General features: G+C 39.5%; 1 protein-coding gene across 3 annotated transcripts in view; it reads right to left on the bottom strand.

Moving 5' to 3' along the window:
• Positions 1-19281, bottom strand: part of EML4 (EMAP like 4) — a 165536-nt gene extending 146255 nt beyond the window's left edge. For all 3 annotated transcript variants that reach the window (XM_059943503.1, XM_059943502.1, XM_059943501.1), the window contains exon 1: positions 19002-19281. In XM_059943503.1, the coding sequence (XP_059799486.1) occupies positions 19002-19026 (25 nt within the window). In that variant the 5' untranslated portion in view covers positions 19027-19281. The remainder of the gene's footprint in view (positions 1-19001) is intronic.
• Positions 19282-20454: the final 1173 nt, after the last annotated feature.

Raw genomic sequence — 20454 nt, forward strand, 5'->3', positions numbered from 1 at the left:
TAAAGTTAAATTTATTTCCTCTAAATTATTTTTCAAATATAAAAAAACTTAATTGAAGTCTTTACAGCTATAGTAATCAAGACAGTGTGGTATTTACTTAATGATACACATAGCAATCTTTGGGACAGAATACAGAGTCCAAAATAGACTGACACATATGTAGTCTATTGATTTTCGGCAAAGGTGCCAAGGCAATTTAAAGGAAAAGGGCTAATCTTTTCAACAAATGTTGCTGGAACAAAGGGATATCAATGTGCAAATAAATGAACCTTGATTCTTACCTTATACTATATGTAAAAATTAACTCTAAAAGGATCACAGACCTAAAAATAAAAGCAAAAACTATAAACTTCTAGAAGAAAATAACAGGAGAGAAATTGTGACATAATAAGAAATATATATATATATATATATATATATATATATATATATATATATATATATATATATATTTTCGAATTTTGTCCCCAGTTCCTGGCATAGAACTTCTAAAACCCTTGGAATTTTCTGAGTAATACGGGTGAGAGGAGCCCCTTTCAACCATACCTGAGTTTATGCTAAAGAGGTGACTTTTGGAGGGTGGAGGCTGGTTGCCAGAGGAACCAACCCTGTGATTAGAGGGTTGGAACTTTCAGTACTACCCCTCAACCTCTAGGGAGGGGAGAGGGACTGGAGACTGATCTCAACCACACTGGCCAATGATTCAATCAATCATGCCTACGTATTGGAGCCTCCAAGAGAACCCTAAATGATGGGCTTTAGAGAGCTTCCAGAATGATGAACACATCAAGGTGCTGGGAGGGTGACGCGCCCAGAAGAGGGCATGGAAGCTCCACACCCCTTCCTAAGTACCTTGTCCAATGCATCTCTTCCATTGGGGTATTTCTGCATTATATCCTTTATAATAAACCAGTAATAGTAAGTGAAGTGTTTTCCTGAGTTCTGTGAGCTGTTATAGCAAATTATTAAACCCAAGGAGGGGGCATGAAAATCTCCCATTTATAAGTGGTCAGTCAGAAGTACCTGAAGTCTGAACTTGTAATTGGCATCTGGAGCAGGGAGGCAGTCTTGAGCGACTGAACCCTTAACCTGCAGGATCTGCACTAATTCCAGGTAGTGTCAGAATTGCCTGGTGTGGAAAACCCACACATTTGGTGTCAGAAGTGTTGTAAGCAGAGAAAGAGTTTTCTTTCAGAATCTTTGTGACCTTGGGTTAGGTAAAGATTTCTTAAATGGGACACAAAATATACTATAAAAGAAACAAATAATACATTGAACTTCATCCTAATAAATTGATAAACTGGATTTCATCAAAATTAAAAAGTTTCAGGAACTTCCCTAGCAGTCCAGTGGTTAAGACTCCACGCTTCCAATGCAGGGGGCTTCGGTTCGATCCCTGGTCGTGGAACTAAGATCCCACATGCCCCACAGCATAATAAATAAATAAATAAAAATTAACTTAAAAAAAAACAAACTTTCACTCTTCAAAGACACTGTTAAGTAAATGAAAAGTTAAGCTGCAAATTGGAAGAAAATATTTGCAAAACACATAACTGATAAAGGACTTGCATCCATAGTATACACAGAACTCTCAAAACCTAGTAATAAGCCAAACAACCCACTTTTTAAAAAATGAGCACCGGATAGGCAAATGCATAGAGTCAGAAAGTAGACTAGTGGCTGCAGGGCTACAGGGAGACATGTATTCCAATGTTCACAGCAGCTGTATTCTTAATAGCCAAAAACTGGTAACAACTGAAATGTCCATCATCTGGTGAATTGATAAACTAATTGTGGTATATTTATACAATAAAATGTTATTCAGCAATAAAGAGGAACAAATTACTGAAACATGCAACACAGATGAATCTCAAAAGTATACTAAGTTAGGACTTCCCTGGTGGTGCAGTGGTTGAGAATCCGCCTGCCAATGTAGGGGACATGGGTTCGAGCCGTGGTCCAGGAAGATCCCACATGCCGCAGAGCAACTAAGCCCATTCGCCGCAACTACTGAGTCTGTGCTCCAGAGCCCGTGAGCCACAAGTACTGAGCCCGCGCACCTAGAGCCCATGCTCCACAACGAGAGCAGCCACCGCAATGAGAAGCCTGCGCACCACAATGAAGAGTAGCCCCCGTTCGCCGCAACTAGAGAAAGCCCGCGCGCAGCAAGACCCAACACACCCAAAAAAAATAAATAAATAATAAAATAAATAAATTTATTTAAAAAAAAGTATACTAAGTTAAAAGCACAAAAGACCACAGATTATAAGATTCCAGTTATATGATATTCTAGAAAAGACAAAATATAGGGATAGAAAGCAGATCAGTGGGGGTAGAGGGAAGGGACTGACTGCAAAGAGGTACAAAGGAACATCTTGGGGTAAGAGAGATGGTCTATATCTTGAATGTGGTAGTGGATACACAACTATACAAAATTTTCAAGACCCATTATACACTTGAAATTGGCATAGTTTATCGCAGGTAAAGCATAGCTCAATAAAGCTGATTTTAAAAATTTGAATTCTCAAAACTACTCTGGGGCTTCCCTGGTGGCGCAGCGGTTGAGAATCTGCCTGCCAATGCAGGGGACACGGGTTCGAGCCCTGGTCTGGGAAGATCCCACATGCCACGGAGCAACTGGGCCCGTGAGCCACAATTACTGAGCCTGCGCGTCTGGAGCCTGTGCTCCACAGCAAGAGAGGCCGCGATAGTGAGAGGCCCGCGCACCGCGATGAAGAGTGGCCCCCGCTTGCCACAACTAGAGAAAGCCTTCGCACAGAAACGAAGACCCAACACAGCAAAAATAAATAAATAAATAAATAAATAAATAAATAAATAAATAAGAAGGAATAAGTGAAAGAAACACTTGCTCACTTTCCACACTTGGGATTTGTGCTAAAAAAAAAAAAAAAAAAAAAAACTACTCTGTAGTTCTACTCTTTTTCACTAAAATCAAGATACGATAATGAGGTGTTCGGTGATGTTATAAAACAAATGACTGTGAGAATCTGCTATCAAGAATGCACTGTATTTAATAACAAAACTATCAAATTCCCAAAAGAACAGAATATACCCAGTTTTAAGGAAGTCCAATGAGGTTTGGCAAAAAAGCAGATTGGCTTATCCAGGGTTATACAAAAGACCAGCGATGAGAGGAAGGAACAGGTTAATAAGCAGGAAAAGAAAACAATTCACAAAACCTTGCTCTAAAGACACTTTCTCATACAACTCTTAGGAACGTGTCATAATCTTATCTGTTGGTTTTCAAATTCCCTAATTTCCCCTAGGGTATATGGCAACTCTGTCAATATATTATATATGTAATATATAATATAATAAATAATGGCATAAGAAGAAACAAGGTAGCAATAAATGAGGCAAGAAAAGGGATACTGAGAGAATCCACATAACATTCCCCAAAAAGGGGTGAGACTGTTAAAGTAAAGTTGGAGCCAGGTGGCCCAAGCTAAGAGTTTATCTCACAGAAACTGAAAATGATAAAAAGCTTTTAAGCTGGAGAGTGACAATAAAAATGTTGTACTGAAAGAATAACCCAGTGGCCACATGCAGGTTAAATGAGAGCAGGAAAGATCAAATGCGAAGACATTAATTTCTAGACATTAAAACATTGCCTAAAACTACACTTAAAACTACATCAGGGCTTCCCTGGTGGCGCAGTGGTTGAGAGTCTGCCTGCCAATGCAGGGGACGCGGGTTCGAGTCCTGGTCTGGGGGGATCCCACATGCCGCGGAGCGACTGGGCCCGTGAGCCACAATTACTGAGCCTGCGCGTCTGGAGTCTGTGCTCCGCAACAAGAGAGGCCGCGATAGTGAGAGGCCCGCGCACCATGATGAAGAGTGGCCCCCGCTTGCCGCAACTAGAGAAAGCCCTCGCACAGAAACGAAGACCCAACACAGCCATAAATAAATAAAAAAAAATAAATAATAAAAAAAAAAAAAAAGAAAACTACATCAGTGGTTTTCAAACTCCTGAAACAACTTTTTTGTTGTTGCTGTGACACAGTCACACCCCCGTGAGTCCCATCAGAAAAACATCTAACATTACCTTATAGGTGCTACTACTAAACAACTGTTCAGAGCACAGCAAGAGCCCAAACTGCTTTAAGTACCAAAGTAGGTGTTAAAGTCCGGAAAGAAAGAGGGCCAGAAAGTAAAAGAGGTGACCTCACCCTGGTCACACAACCCACTGTTTGCCTCTACCCTCACTACCACCCACAAACAGCTGTCTGGAGAGCTCCACAGCACCCTGGGAATTCTCCTTAGTAACTGAATAGGGGTCCTGAATCCAGGTTGATAAACAGTGATCTATAGTAATTAACCTGGAGGAAAAAAAGATTTTATAGAAATATAATCAACTTTTTCCACAAGAAAAAAAATACTAAAACTCAAGGAAATACATATCCAAACACATAAAAGTATTTTAGTAAACAATAAAGCCTTAAATATGAAACAAAAAGGACAAATTAAGAATCTGAGAATGGACATCTAAGAAGTATATATACTATTCCAAAACCCTGTCATATGATCAGATATAGTGACTAAGATGTATGATGATAAAGTAGCCTTAGCACAGTTGTCAATGTTTTACCTACCTGTTTTTGCATCCCCAAGATTACTTTTCTCTAAGCTTATCTGACACAACCAAAGTCCACACAGGCTATATCACCATCTATTCTATGAAAAAAGGATGGTATATTTATAATGAACAATGCAGACATCAATGTTTATACAGGAGTCACTGATGTCTGAAGAGTGAATAATTTCATGAAAATTGTTTTTGAATTTTATTTATTTATTTATTTATTTATGGCTGTGTTGGATCTTCGTTTCTGTGCAAGGGCTTTCTCTAGTTGTGGCAAGCGGGGGCCACTCTTCATCGCGGTGCGCGGGCCTCTCACTATCGCGGCCTCTCTTGTTGCGGAGCACAGGCTCCAGATGCGCAGGCTCAGTAACTGTGGCTCACGGGCCCATTTGCTCTGCGGCATGTGGGATCTTCCCGGACCAGGGCTCGAACCCGTGTCCCCTGCATTGGCAAGCAGGTTCTCAACCACTGCGCCACCAGGGAAGCCCCATGAAAATTGTTTACTGTCTAAAATTGTTTACTGTCTATCTCCCTTCATTATAATATATACTTTAGTAAGAATTTTTGTTTCTTTTCTTCACTGATATATTCCCAGTATGAAAACAATTCCTGGCATGTAGCACTTGCTGAATTATTAGATTTTCATACTGGCATCAATAGTTCATTTCAGTCACAAAAAGTCTGTCACTACAATCATCATCATCATATGAAGGGTTGTAGTAACAAGTTCAGTTTTATTCAATCTACTTAAAAGTTACCCTTGAGGGTATTTTTTTAAACTGAAATTAACAATTTTTTTTGCCATTTAGTTATTACAGTTAATTTATGAAAAGTGTCTGACATAGTTCCTGAAATCACAGCTGAATAAAAGTTAGTGCCTTTGCTTTGCTACTCCCTTTCAAAAAGTTACCCATGTGAACCAAATTTCTTGAAATGTAGTCCATAACCTGGCCGCATCAATGATTATTTCCTAAAGCAAGCATACTGAAGACCATAGATTTAATCACAGGACTCATACTGCAACAAACACATAGAAAAAACAAATATCTTAGAAAAGTACCACTTATATAGATAACAGAGAGAGGATAGAAGTTATTGAATTCATTGACTTAAATTAGGACGACACCAGGAGAGCATAGCTGACAACGGTCTCCACACAGGTTGAAAACTGCAACAAAAGTGAGCTCTATTGGTAGTTTATCATTTTCTCAGGTGTATGCGAGTAGGAAAAAAAAACTAAATGTCATTCCTTTAAGCCATTTTCAAGAGCTGGGAGGGCTACTGTAACCTGACTTCTATTTTTCTGCTTACACACTAAACAAAGACATGCATTTGAAAAAAACATAAAAGGTTGGATGGTGGAGGTTTAAGACAGCCCTCCTTTGTTTCCAAAGCTTCCTATACTTCACCATCACAATCCTTATTACTCTGTATTTTAAAAGCCAACATCATAAGCTCCATAAGGACATGTTTATAGCCGGAAGACTGCTGAGCACATACCAAGCGTTCAATAAATATTTCCCAAATAAATATTGCCTGAATTCCCCACAGAATTATAAGCTTCATGAGAGCAGGGATTTCGAGTGTCTTATACACCAATTTTCCACTGCACTTAGCACAGAGTGTGATCCAAAGAAGCTAATCAAAAGCTATTTACTTAATGAATGTGTTTATGACCAGGAAACACACACAAAAAAGTGACCTATATGAGACTCGAACCCATAACCTTAGCCCCATTATAGTATGCACTAATGAACCAAGATCAGGAATTTCACAGTGTGCAAGTTTCAGTGTGGATGTAATCATTAAATCTCACCCACAAGCACTCACAAAAATTTCAAGAAAATTAGTCAAATATTGATTACTTTCCCAGCCATTCTCTTTATTCTAAACTTTGTTCCCCATTACCTTATCTCAAATGACCCATAATAATAGATCCTAAAAATTAAGAAAATGTTGTTTGTGCCAAAAAACATGTCCTCACTAATTAAAACTGGAGAGGATTAAAGAAATAAGATAAATGCCAAGAGGTACTCAAAGCAGTCAAAGAAAATCAAAGGCTATGCCCCAACTAAACTGAAAACAGGATATCCCTCAAATCTAAAAAAAAAAAAAAAAAAAAATTCCCACTCACTCATCAACAGAAGTCAGTTATGACACTTTTCTGGAACAAATGGCTCAAAGAAAAATGCAAATTTTGTCATTTGCTCTAACGTGTCACTTAAAGATCAGCATAAGCAGTTGCTCGAGACCAACATACAAGAGTAAAAAATGATTTAAGGAAAAATGTCAGATATCAAAACTAAATAGTTTTGTTTTAAAACAGCAAGTCATCTCAACTTTAGGAACTCACCAATTTTGGAAAGTCTGAAGAAGTACATTCTCTGGAAAAAAGTTTTTAAATGAAAATAAGTGTATTCTTATTATGGAATATGACAAATATAATATAGCATAATTTGACTCTCTAAGATACTAACACCTCACTGATCCAGAGATTTATCCTAAAAGAAAAACAAAAGACAAAAGAAAGATAATCTTAACAAAAGAAAATACAGGGAGCATAAATGGTCTATAATTTAAAACATGCACATATCATCAAGTCTGTGAACTAAAAGCTCAGGTATTTTATTATTAAAGGCCTCATTCAGAAGTCTATTATTTTACTCTGAGGAACATCTGGTATTATGTTATCCACGTATTACTAACATTAGCAATATTTATTAGGTATGATTCTGTCCCTGTAGGTGCTATACCATACAATTTAAAAAGGCACAGACCTTGATCTCTTGGTTCTTTTTTGAGGTCCAGAACAATCCTTATGTATGTCAAACCAGCTTTGTTATCTGGTTTCCTAGCCTACAGCAGATTTAAAATTGGAAATCAAAAGAATGGCTAGATTAGAAACAATAACCAATTTAGTTAACAATGAGCACCTCTAGAGCCTAGAGTACCACTTCCTACCAACAGGAACCACAACTTCTTAGAGAAACAGCTGACCGCAGAACTGGAACAGGAAGTGTAGAGGAAAAGTTTGAACATCTTGTCACATCAGAAAGCAAGGAAACTAACAAAGAGCACTAGGACCAGGACCCAGGAAGCAGTGTGAAGATGCTCTCAGAAGTCAAAGATGGGAAAACCTAAGCATCAAATTTTAGAAGAGTAATGGTAGCAGATCAAAATACATCAAATATATAAAAATCTGTAAGTTTCCATTTAAAGGATAAACAGAAGACAAAGAAACATGTTTAAAAAAAAAACACACCAAAAGATACAATCAGTACTTATGTTAAACTTTACAGGAGGAAAGGTCTAGTTTCTTTAACAAACTGCAAAGGGAAAAAGAAAAGGGAAGGGAAATATATAGATTAAAATACTCGAGACATAGCAACCAAATGCAATGTACGATCTTGTTTAAACCTTGATTTAAACAAACCACTGTAAAATGACACTTTTGAGACAATCAGGGATATTTGGCTGGATATTTGACATTAAGAAATTACTGTCAAATTTTAGGTCTAATAAGAGACTAGTCATCTTTCCAGATATATAAGCTCAAATATTATGGGTGAGATTTTTTTAATAATTAAATAAATAAAAAGAAAGGAAAGGATAAAGTACACTGACACTAGGTGACAAACAGCAAGGAAGACAGTTATATCTGTCTAGGGTCATTGAATGTATGGAGCAAACAGTTCTACACAAATAGCTCTCAGAGGCATCACTGTATTACAGCACAGAACCATGTCTAATGCTCATAGTAACCACCATCAGTCATCAAGAATAAGGTAAATTATGTTCTTTCTATATACACAGCTTAGGCAGATCAGATGTCCAAATGATGGAATACGACACATTAAAGTTTATGTTTATACTCACTGAGAAGGAAAGATGATCACAACATTTTAAGGGGGAAAAAAAAGGTTGATTTTGCTGCTTAAATCTGTTTTCTTTTACCCAAGCCCCCCAACACACACACCACCTAACAGTACCTTGCTCTAAGATAACTGCTGATTGTTTAAATGTAGAAACATAAGAACAAACATCCTGAATGGCTTCCCACTTAAGAGCAAACACCTTCAAACTAATTTACATTAATGGTCTAGTCCATGTGTTTAACACAATTTTTAAGTGTAAGATAAACTATTATGCAGTTACAAAATTACAAGAACCATAAAGAATGTTCGCTAATTTAAAATGACTTAATTCAAAAATCTCACCTGAACCCTACTTAAAATATATATGCAAGTTATTATGGGCTGAATTGTGCACCTGAATCACCTTATTGTGTCAAAAAGCAAGAGAGTCCTCAAAGAATGATGGGAACATGTCAAAAGAATACAGAAGCCAGCATGAATGGGTACCCGATGGCCAAAACAGGGCCAATTTGAGTATCAAAATAAATAGTAATGGATTATAACCCATTGGAAAAAAATAGGATACCTGATTCATACAGATATAAATAAACCAATAATTTGAAGGTCTGATGAGGAACAGAATATTTACAAAGTTTCAAAGTACCTCCTACAAAACACTTACTAATTACAAAGATTTTTTAAAAAGTAATTTTACAGTGGAAAGGCCTGGCAGACACCACCTTAATCAAATGGTCAAAATGGACATTACCAGAATGGGACAAATCAAAACTGTGTGCCACCTGGTAGGATGCAATGAGACAAAACACAGCTTCACCTGTGTGGCTTTTGTGCCAAAGATACATAACTTGAATCTAATCAGGAGGAAACCTCAAATTTAGGGACTTTCTACAAAACAACTGGCCTGCCATCTTGCAAAGCATTAAGGTCATGAAACCCAAGGAAAGACTAAGGAACTGTTCCAGATTGAAAGAGACTAAAGAGACATGACAACTAAATATAACATTTGATTCTGAGCTGGATCCTTCTGCTATAAAAGACATTATTAAAACAATTAGCAGAACTTGAATGGGTCTGAGGGTGAAATAGCAGTAATGTATCAATATTAATTTCCTGATTCTCTTCATTGTAATATGGTTATGTAGGAGAATGTCCTTGTTTATAGGATATATACACTTAAATGTAAGCAGGTGTTAGGGCATCATTTCAACAACTTAATTCTCAAATTGCCATGACCACAAAGAAGACACCCCCAACACCTCCTGGGCAAGATAAAGGCTGCAAACATATGCCTATAGAGGCCAGGCAATAAGGTAAATACTTGAAACAAGCTAGGTATAAGGCAAGGACTGAGGCTGTTTACCTGACGCATCACTCAGTGAGTATATATCATCTGGAATGCAAGTCCACAGTGGCAATATCATTCCATTTTTCAAGAGAAACCAAAGATGCAGATTTTTATGTGAAATTTCCCAATTTTTAACACACTCAAAAGGGCCAAACAAAACATGTCTGTCGACTAAATTTGAACCACAGCTGTCTCTGGCCCAGAGGCATGTTTCTCAAACTGAAGCCTAGGGATAAAAGGAAACCACATGATATACGTGGAACATATTCTTGGAGCCGCAGTTTTATCCCAAGAGTTTGCCTGGAATTTTCTGGGAGAGGAGCTATTTCTTTATTTTTAAAATGCAATATTTTGGAGTTTAATGCAAAGTTCATATGATTTTTAAAAACTTCTCATTTAAAAATAATTTCAAGCTTACAGAAAAGCTGTAAGAACAAGAGTAGTACAAAAAAACACCTGTACAGTTTTAACCAAATTCATCTGTTGTTAACATTTTACTCATTTGCATTACTTGCATAAGAGCATCCTTCCACCCTCCCTCCTCCTCTCTATGCAAACATACAAGTACATACACACATAAATACATAGCTCTCTCTCTCTATATATGTGTATATATATAAAACATATATACATGTTACATTATTTTTTCTGAACCATTTGAGAGTAGCTTATATATCATGGTACTTTATTCCTAAAAATTTCAGTGTGTATTTCCTAAGAATAAAAACATTATTTTATAGAACCTTAGGACAGTTACCAACTTTAGTAAATTTAACAATGATGCCATACCTTTATCTAATCTACCATCCATATTCCATTTTTGCCAAATGATCCAATAATATCCTTAATATCATTTCCCCCTCTAATACAAGATCCATTCTAGAATCAGGTACTACAAATAGTTGTCATGTCTCTTTAGTCTCCTTTAATCTGGAACATTTCCACAGCCTTTCTTTGTCTTTATAATATTAACATTTAAAAAAGTACAGTCTCGCCCCCTACCCTTTTAAAAAACAGGATGTTCCCCATTTGGAGTTCAATGTTCCTCAGGATTACATTCAGGTTATGCATTCCTGGCTGGCGAACTACATAAGTGATGTGTTCTTCGCAGGCATCACGTTCAGAGGCACACGATGTCCACTGGTGTTATTTATTTTGATCATGCACTCAAGGTGCTGTCTGATTTCATCACTGCATAGAGTTACTATTTTTTTCCCCTTGCAACTACTAAGCAATATATGGGGAGATATTTAAGACCATGCAAACATTCTGCTCCTCATCAAAAATATCCCCATAGATTTAGCATCTATCAATGATTCCTGTCTGGACTAATCTTTATTATAATGATTGCAAAATAATCATATGAATTTTTCAGTTAAGTAGACTCAATTTCTGGCTACACTCCCAGATCCCTTAGGTGTAAGCACTCGGTCTCCTCTACTTTAGGAGCACTACAGTGCAATGGTTTGTGTGCAACACTAGAATAATTAGGTGCAGCTTCCAGAAAAAACAAGCGTACCTGAGCCATGCCTTAGAGACTGGATAGATTTTGAAAAGCTAAAGAGGTGGAGAACCAGTCAAGACACAGACAACTCCATCAGGAAAGCTGAAAAAAACAATACGGTGAATGCTTTGCCAAGTAAATAACATACCCTAACTTCCAGTTTCATAAAACCACATTTCTACATATGGAGTTTGCCTGAATTACACTGATTCTAGAACTACAGATATACTTTCGCTGCTACTGATACTAACTATATTCTAATCATTATATTCAGATTCTAAAAATTTTTCAAAAACAGCACAATTCATTATAACCACTTCTGATTGTTCATCCACATTTTTATATATATGTGAGCCCTCCCACCTCGTCTCTCAAAGATAGGGAATAGACACTAAAAGTGTACCTTTCATCTGATTGTGACCCCTAGAAAGAAATTTTATACTGCCATCTAAGGCAAACATATAAAACTGAAATTAAAAGTTTCTTGAAGCAATATCATGCAAAGCACCAATATTTTATAATCTTTCTTTCTTCCTCTCTTCCTCCTCATTCTTTTTAATTATTTGTCTTGACTGCAAATAAATTGATTTCTAAATTCTTAATAGGTGATGCATAAGACCTGCACTTGAAAAACACTACCCTAGAACCTGGCACAGAGTTCTTTATCATATTCCCAACAAAGTCTGGAAGAAAGTTTTCATTTATTTCAGGTGAAATAAGAACAGAAGAAAACAAGAACATAAAGAGTTATTTAATTTTTTAAAGGATTCTGAGATTGTGTATGATAATTTTTTGGTCTTCAAGTTATTATCTTTTTATGCAACGATGGTAAGAGCGAAGGTTGTAAGTTGCCAATGATATACTGGTTCCCTAATAATTTTTCCCCCAATTTTATAGGGTCCTGAAATCTCCACTGCTCTGCTATGAGATTTCAAAAACACATGAGAGTGTCAGCCTTCAATGGGTTTACAATTTGGCTGGGGAAATAAGACTTACAATAATTTTAGGACTTGTAATAATTACTTCTATCTTTTGAGAAGAAATATTCTGTGATAAATGCCCTAAGAATGTTCTTATGTTAAAAGTTCAAGGGTGAATATTTTAAGCTGGGAAAGAAAGAGAACAAATAACAAAAGGTGTTCAGAAAGGAAACAATATCTGAGTTGGGCCTTGAAGGGTACTTCAAAAGAGAATAGTCACAGGGATGTAAAAAAGCCAATCAAATATGGGGAAAAAGAAATAGGTCAATTAGGCCAGAACATGTTAAGACAGTAGAAAGAGATAATGGAGGACCCTTGACAACAAGGTTAAGGTGCTTGAATTTGGTCATTAAGGCAATGAAGCAATTTGAAAGAGTGAATGGGACAGTCAAAGCACTGTTTAAGGAAGATTAGTCTGAAAGTCACACACACACACACAAAACAAATTATAGACAAGTGGAGATTCTTGAGGCTATGCAATAATCCAAACACAGAAAAATAAGGACTTCAACTGTGGTGGTGGAAAAGGAAAGTAAGGAATGGGAAAAGGTGACAAGAATTGATAAGTCTTAGAAGAGATTTTAATGTGGTAGGCAAAAATGGCCAGGAGTCAAACATGGTTCTAAGATTTCAAGGCTGGGTGATACTTACAGACAGTGGAAAATAAGAAAAAGAAGCTGATTTAGAGGATGAGGAGCTCAGATTCAGGTATGTTAGAGTCAATGTACAAGTGGGTTATAAAGAGTCAGTAATAGGGTAAGGAAAAGAACATTAGACCCCATCAAAAAAATCTGAGTTCAAGTGGAAAAAAATGGGGACTTCCCTGGTGGCACAGTGGTTAAGAATCCACCTACCAATGCAGGGGACACGGTTTCAGTCCCTGGTCCAGAAAGATCCCACATGCTGCAGAGCAACTAAGCCCATGAGCCACAACTACTGAGCCTGTGCTCTAGAGCCCGTGAGCCACAACCACTGAAGCCCGTGTGCTCTAGGGCCCATATGCCACAACTACTGAGCCCGCAAGCTGTAACTACTGAAGACCGCACACCTAGAGCCCATGCTCTGCAACAAGAGAAGCCACAGCAATAAGAAGCCCACGCACTGCAAGGAAGAGTAACCCCTGCTCGCCACAACTAGAGAAAAGCCCGCGCGCAGGCAACAAAGACCCGACGCAGCCAAAAAAAGAAAGAAAAAAATGGTTAGGATCTAATGAAAAAACCACCAGAATGCACAATTATATCTATAGTATAATTTTCACTGTGTAAAAAAGGAGGCATAGGAAAAGAGTAAAAATAAGTACATCAACATGTTAATGTCAGCTGAATACAGATAAGCTAGAACAAAAGATAATTTTTTTCTTTCTTCTTTTGTATTGTGTTCTCATTGGATACAAACCTTACAAGTTAGGCTCCCCACCAAAAAAAAAGAAAAGGAAAAGAAAAATCTGGATTTGAATAGCCTTTATAAAAACTGCAAACTCCTTGAACCTTAGTTTCCTCATCTATGAAAGGGGAAATAATTTCTTCTCTCTCAAGGTTAGTGTGCAGATTAAATGAGATAAAGTTTTGTAAACTATAAAGCAATATGCAAAGTTAAAGCATTGTAACAGTGACAGCTAAAACTATAGGACAAGAGATCACACAGAGACGTAGAAATATACTACAGATTTGGGAAGTAGATTATTTCCTTAGACTATTTTAAAGTTTTAGAATCCATCTATTTTAAAGTCAAAATGTTGGGACTTCCCTGGTGGAGCAGTGGTTAAGAATCCGCCTGCCAATGCAGGGGACACGGGTTCGAGCCCTGGTATGGGAAGATCCCACATGTCGCAGAGCAACTAAGCCCGTGTGCCACAACTACTGAAGCCTGCGTGCTCTAGGGCCCGTGCTCTGCAACGAGAAGCCAGTGCAATGAGAAGCCCAAGCACCACAATGAAGAGTAGCCCCCGCTTACCACAACTAGAGAAAGCCCCCGCACAGCAATGAAGACCCAACACAGCCATAAATAAATAAATAAATAAATTTTAAAAATAAAAATAAAATAAAAATGTCATATTTCTTATGAACAAATATTGAAGTTTTACATGTAATAGAAATGGACTCATATATATAAAATTAATACGGTACTTGTCCTACATGCTATTCAAACTTAAATACAAAGCAGAAAAAGACCTAGTAATATCATTCCCTAATATCTGGACTTCTAATTATTTCATGGTTTTAAAAGGCCAGTCTCTATAAATTCAGAATCTCCAAATGTTGTCTCTCAGAAGTTACGTGCTTGATACACAACACTGCATTCTAAATGGTGCTTCCCCCTTCAACTCCCATTTCTGGTACTTTACTTATATCTCTAGATATGTATTTAAAACCAGATAGTAAGCTCCTAAAGGGCAAGAAGAATGTCACAAAAATAGGTACATGTTAAGAAATACTCTAGCTAACTCATGTTACAGATGTAAGAGTTACTACTCATGCCATATTATAACGTAAGCCTATCTTGAGCCCTTCAAGAGACAACCATTAAGAAATTAAAAGTTAAGAAAAAATTCCCCAAGTAATATTATTACATGGGAAACATTTTTATATGAATAAATATATACAGAATGCTTTAGACTAGATTTATATTTGAAAATCATATACTACACTGTTCCTTTAAGAAAGCAAGAGTATACATGAGATGAGAAATAAGTTCTAATATTGTGATGTTAAAGAGATAGTTTTAAAATATCTCATAAACTGAAGCATACTACTACTGCAATGAGACTGTTACATTTCTTATACTAACCCTACAATTTCATCCATTACAATTTTTCTTTAAAAAGAAGTTTTGGAGTTTTGTTTTTAACCTTTGGAGCAGAAAAAGTTAAAACTGATGTGGTTAACAATATGCTTTCTTTAAAGCATAAACACAGACTAAACCTGTAGGCTAATCCCAAGACAAGTCTTAAAATTAAAACCTTTATTATGAAAAAGAGATGCTAAAAAAACTAAGCATGAAATGCACCTAACCCCTGCCTTAAGAAAATCAACAAAAAAAGCTGTATCAAGTTTCCCACTTTTGCACATAGACCTGAGATTTAAAATATTTACTGTATATATGTTTTGTACATGTATGTGTGTGTATTCCAAACTGATTTGGAGGCAGGACATCAAGATAGATTGTTTTCCCCTCACTAAGTTAAAAAAAAAAATTGTTTCTGAAGTATTGCTTTTTTATATTACCCTCTTCATGAACTAAAAGACACTATGCCTGAAGTAAACGGTGCCACCACCTGCCAGCCAAACTGCCTGAAATTCATCAGCTGTAGAGGTTAAAAGCATCCTTTAGTTGTTTTTATGTAAAACAAAAGTAATACAAAAGGTATATAATTTCAATGTGGCACATATAACACAATCACCCACAGACAATCACCTAACGTTCCTCTCAGTGATCTCAAAACCACTACACACAGTTTTAATTGCCATTAGACATCTTATAAAATGCACATAATAGTGTTTTCCTTATCTAAACACACAACAATCAAGGGTACAGTTTGAATTTTAAAAGTTTTTCACTTTATGAAATGATGCACCATAACATTCCCTTAAATAATCAGCTTCTCTAGAACCATTGTTTACAAAGCACTGAGCTTTCCTGCTTATAAAAATGTAGTTTTCTTACATTTTTTTTCAAGAACTCATCTAGTATTTAAAAGGAGACACACATACACTTCCTTGAGAATAAATGTTTTCAATACTTGTGACCCCAGAAGAACTTCACATGTTTTGAATTCTTGTTTGGTTAAAAAAAAGTTTTTAAACATCTACTAGAATACAAGACCTTGCCTTTACACTCATGGCTCTCTTGATGATAAAATAAAGATCAATGTAACTCTACACTCTAGACTAATGAACTGCAGGGAATAGAAACAAGCAATCTGGCAAGAGCTAGGTAAAGTTATGTTTAAAGACTACCAGTAAAATATACCAGCATTACCCTTCCCTCACTCCCAACTCTTTAAGGTTTCAATTAAAATGGGGCCTAGTTTTACTCTTTCAAGGGGGACAGAAAGAGAAAGCACAGAGCTCCTGCTGAGAAGTATCTTCATGAGAAGCAGCTCCAAAAATACTGCCAGGAACCATTTCTTTCCCTCCAGCTGACAGAGGTTCCTCTCTTTAAATACAGGTATATTCCCTGCTCCTGATCAACACCATACTTAAAGAAAGAAAGTCTCATCAAGGTACCATCCAAGGATGGCATCAAATAAATAAAAAAATTATCAAATGAATAAAAAAATTCAACATCAGGGTCAGCTATAACATTCCTGATGAAAAGTGGGAGCCCCAACTAAAATTCATCTTCATCTTTCAGTCTCTCCTATCAGTTGCCTCATGAATTGGATAAGAAAGGACAGCTGTCTAACAAGGATATCCACTGTTTCAAAATAAACTTAAATGCCCCCAATTAGTGAGAAAGACTCCCACAAAACACAGAAGATGAAGCTTCGGCAAGCCTTCCAAGTCCTCAGAACCAACAGGAAAGAAGTAAAAGCTGATTCTAATTTGAGCAGTGATCCCACTATTCCTACAGGCTGAGGAGCCAACAGTGCAGAGATATCTCAGTCCCACCACATCCCCCAAGACACTCAGTTTTTTGGCCAAGTATATGATCACCTCTTTGTGAACATAAAGGACAAGTCTTTCAGTCCAATATGATTAGGGAATAAATCCAGGCATAAGGCTTTAAAAAAAAAAAAAAAAGCAGTGAAAAGTTGATCCCTCTTTAAAAGGAGCCCAAGAATGAAACAACTTCACAATGTAAGGAATTATAAGACATCAAAGGTTAGATAATGGACAACAGGTGCCTTTGGGGAGGAAAGAGTAACACTCAGTCGCCTCCTATTTTAGGATTTCCACTCTCTAAGTACTTGTGTGTGTGTTTCCCAAAGAAAGTGTGTGTGTTTTTCCCCAAAGAAAATCAAGGCCAAAATTGTGGGTTTTACTATTTAATACCTATAATGGATCCATTGCTCTTTAACCTACTTTTTTATTTTAGATTTTAAAAAACCCATTTACTCTCAGTGTGTCTGAATAAAGTATGGCCTATGGCCAGATTATGCACTGATCCATGAACATTAACCAACTAGGAATTTATTATCAAGAAATGCAAAGAAAGGCATCTGAATACAAGCTACCTCCACATAAAATACTCAATATACAAATCCAGCAGCAGGTATCACATTAACTGCAGTATCAGCCAAAGCAGAAACTGTTTCTCACCATCATGACAGTTGAGCTCAATCTTTACAGTAACCAGATTCCAATAGCCTCACAGAATAGTAATTCCAGACACATTATAGGGCACTGAGTACCAGCCTTGAGTTCTGATTCCCTAGGCCAGTTACAAAATTTACTACCTTTATCTGGGTGAAAGGGAACACTGAAAGGATACTTCAGCCTACTTCCCTTTCTCCATTCCACAAAGACAACATATTCCAAAAATGGAGAATCCTTTCTTTCCCTGTCAGAGGCCCCCTTTCCTATGGATTAACTGGGCAGGGTTACTTCTCCCCAGCATGCGTGCAGAGCCAGCAAGCATAGTTCTGCTTTCACTCCTCTTTTAAAGAGGGTCCCCAGGCTTCCCTGGTGGTGCAGTGGTTAAGAATCCGCCTGCCAATCCAGGGGACACGGGTTCGAGCCCTGGTCCAGGAAGACCCCACATGCCGCGGATCAACTAAGCCCGTGGGCCACAACTACTGAGCCTGCGCTCTAGAGCCCGCGAGCCACAAATGCTGAGCCCGCGTGCCACAACTACTGAAGCCCGCGTGCCTAGAGCCCGTGCTCTGCAACAAGAGAAGCCACCACAATGAGAAGCCCGCGCACCGCAACGAAGAGTAGCCCCCGCTCGCCACAGCTAGAGAAAGCCCGCACGCAGCAACGAAGACCCAACGCAGCCAAAAATAAATAAATAAAAAAAATTTTTTAAAAACCACTTATGTTAAATAAATAAATAAATAAATAAAAACAAAGAGGGTCCCCCAACACAGATGCACCTCTTCCTTTCCTGTATTAGGCAAATGATGCTTCAGTGCTTCTGGTTCTCTCCACCACTACAAAATGTTCAGAGAAGTGGAGGAAGTGAAGGGAAGTTGTCAGTTACTCTGAGGTATACTTAAAAGAAGACTCCAAATTTAAAGTGAATACTTGGTGGGGCGGGGGGGAGTGCCCCCCTCCTGAAGAGGGAATGGGGGGTCCCTTCCCTAAAAGGGAGCCTCTGCGTGGCTAAGGGGTGTCCCCAACCTGAAAGAGAGCTCGGTATGTGGGAAGGGGGAGGAATGTTGTACCCAGAAGAGGGGTCAGGGTTTGAAAAAGGTGTCCTAACCCTGAAGGTGGGGGGAGCCGTGAGTGTATGGGGTGGGCTGTACCAGCTTTGGGGGGCCGCGCTGAGAGAAGGGGTTCCCACTATGGTGAAGAAGGGCCCCGCACTGAAGAGAACGCTGGGAGGAAAGGAGGGTCTTGCTGAGGAGGGCTGGCATGGGGGAGGGGTTCTGAGTCCATCGGAGCCCGGAGAGGGGCAGCAGGCTCGAGGGGAACATGTGCAGTGGAAGTGCCGCCATCCCGAGGGGCAGGGTGGAGAGCAGGCCCGGGCTGCGTGTGGAGGGAACAAGGTTCCCACCCTGCGCAGGAGAGGAAGGACTCCCGGCCGTACTCACCGAGGCTGCCGGCGAAACCGTCCATCTTGCGGGGAAAGCGCCGGGCTCCGGGCTCAGCGGGGCGGGCACTTCATTCAGCGGACCGACTAGGGTCGCCGACGCTGAGCCTGACCCGCTAGCTTTCTCGGGCGCCCGGCTCGGCTCCCACCTCCCGCCTCCGTCGTCCGTCCGTCCACCACGGGGCAGTCAGCCGCGGACGCCCGGACCACTTCCCCGTCAGGTTGTGAGCCGCGCCGCGCAGCTCCGCCGCCTGCCCGGCCTCCCTCCCAGACAGCAGCCGCAAGCGCCCCGCCGCGCCCCGCCCCCGCGCCCGCGCGCAGCGGTAGCTCCGCGCCCGCGCGCAGCGGTAGCCCCACCCCCGCGTACGCCGTCACGCTTCCGACTCCGCCTCCCACGTGACGACTCGGAGGCGGGGTCTTGCCGACCCTTCCCTCTCACCTTGCCTCGGCCTCGGGTTCCGCCTCCCGCGCTCGGGAGGGGTGGCTACGCTTGCGCGGTGGGCCGGCTGAGGGCCTCGGACTTGGGGCTTGAAACTGCTTCCGAATGGGTGGGGATAAGGGGAGACCTCCGGCCTGGGATCCTCAGGAGCGTCTAGGGATTCCTTTTCCTCGCAGCCCCTGGGGAGTCCGCGGAGACCCATCGAAGCTTACGTCTGGAGCTCCTCTGACAGGAGATGGTCACCCCGTGTGTCCTAGAACACTAAAGAGGCAACCAAGTGCGGGGAGGGGTCCAAATTTCCCGGTTCTCCCTTTGCCCCAGTAGGATGAGGGACAAATGAGGGCGAGTCTTCTTGACTAGCTCAAGGCCACCATGCCACAACCAAAGGCACACAGCAGAGCCCAAGACATACCAGAAGCAAGGAATGTTAGTACTGGACAGGACCCAAGAGTTCATCCTGCCTCCCCTTCAGGGAGGACACTGAGCCTTAGAAAAGACATGAACTGCGCAAGCTCATGGAGCCTGGTAGAAGCAGAGTTAGAACCTAGGCTTCCTAATCCCCCTGGTGTTTTTTCCACCAGGGATGCAAAGCCACCCCTTATCGGGGATATCATAGGATTGCCTACTAGGGAACTATAACAAAGGGTTGAAATGAAGTAAGCCTGAATTCCAGGCCCAACTCCATGTGACTCAGGAGGTGACTGTCAAGTCTCTAAACTTATTTGGACCTCACTTTATTCATTTGCAAAAGGGAGGACTGGACTTGTAACCAAAACCTCTTAAGTATACACAGCCTTCTTCTTCCTCCTCCCTCCCCAACCCACCTCTATTCTCCATCCTTCTAAAGACCTTCCAGTGATTTCCCAAGTCCCTCTTGGGACTAGGTTTTGTGGATCAAAGTACTAGTTACAGAGGAGAAATGTAAGGTGCCCAGGAACTAAATTGATCTATACAATAATAAAGAGCTGAGTTAGAAGAGAATAAGAGTCATTGTAGACAGAGTTCCAGGAGAGAG

Source organism: Balaenoptera ricei, chromosome 13 (genome assembly GCF_028023285.1).
Source record: "Balaenoptera ricei isolate mBalRic1 chromosome 13, mBalRic1.hap2, whole genome shotgun sequence".
Classification (NCBI taxonomy): Eukaryota; Metazoa; Chordata; class Mammalia; order Artiodactyla; family Balaenopteridae; genus Balaenoptera; species Balaenoptera ricei.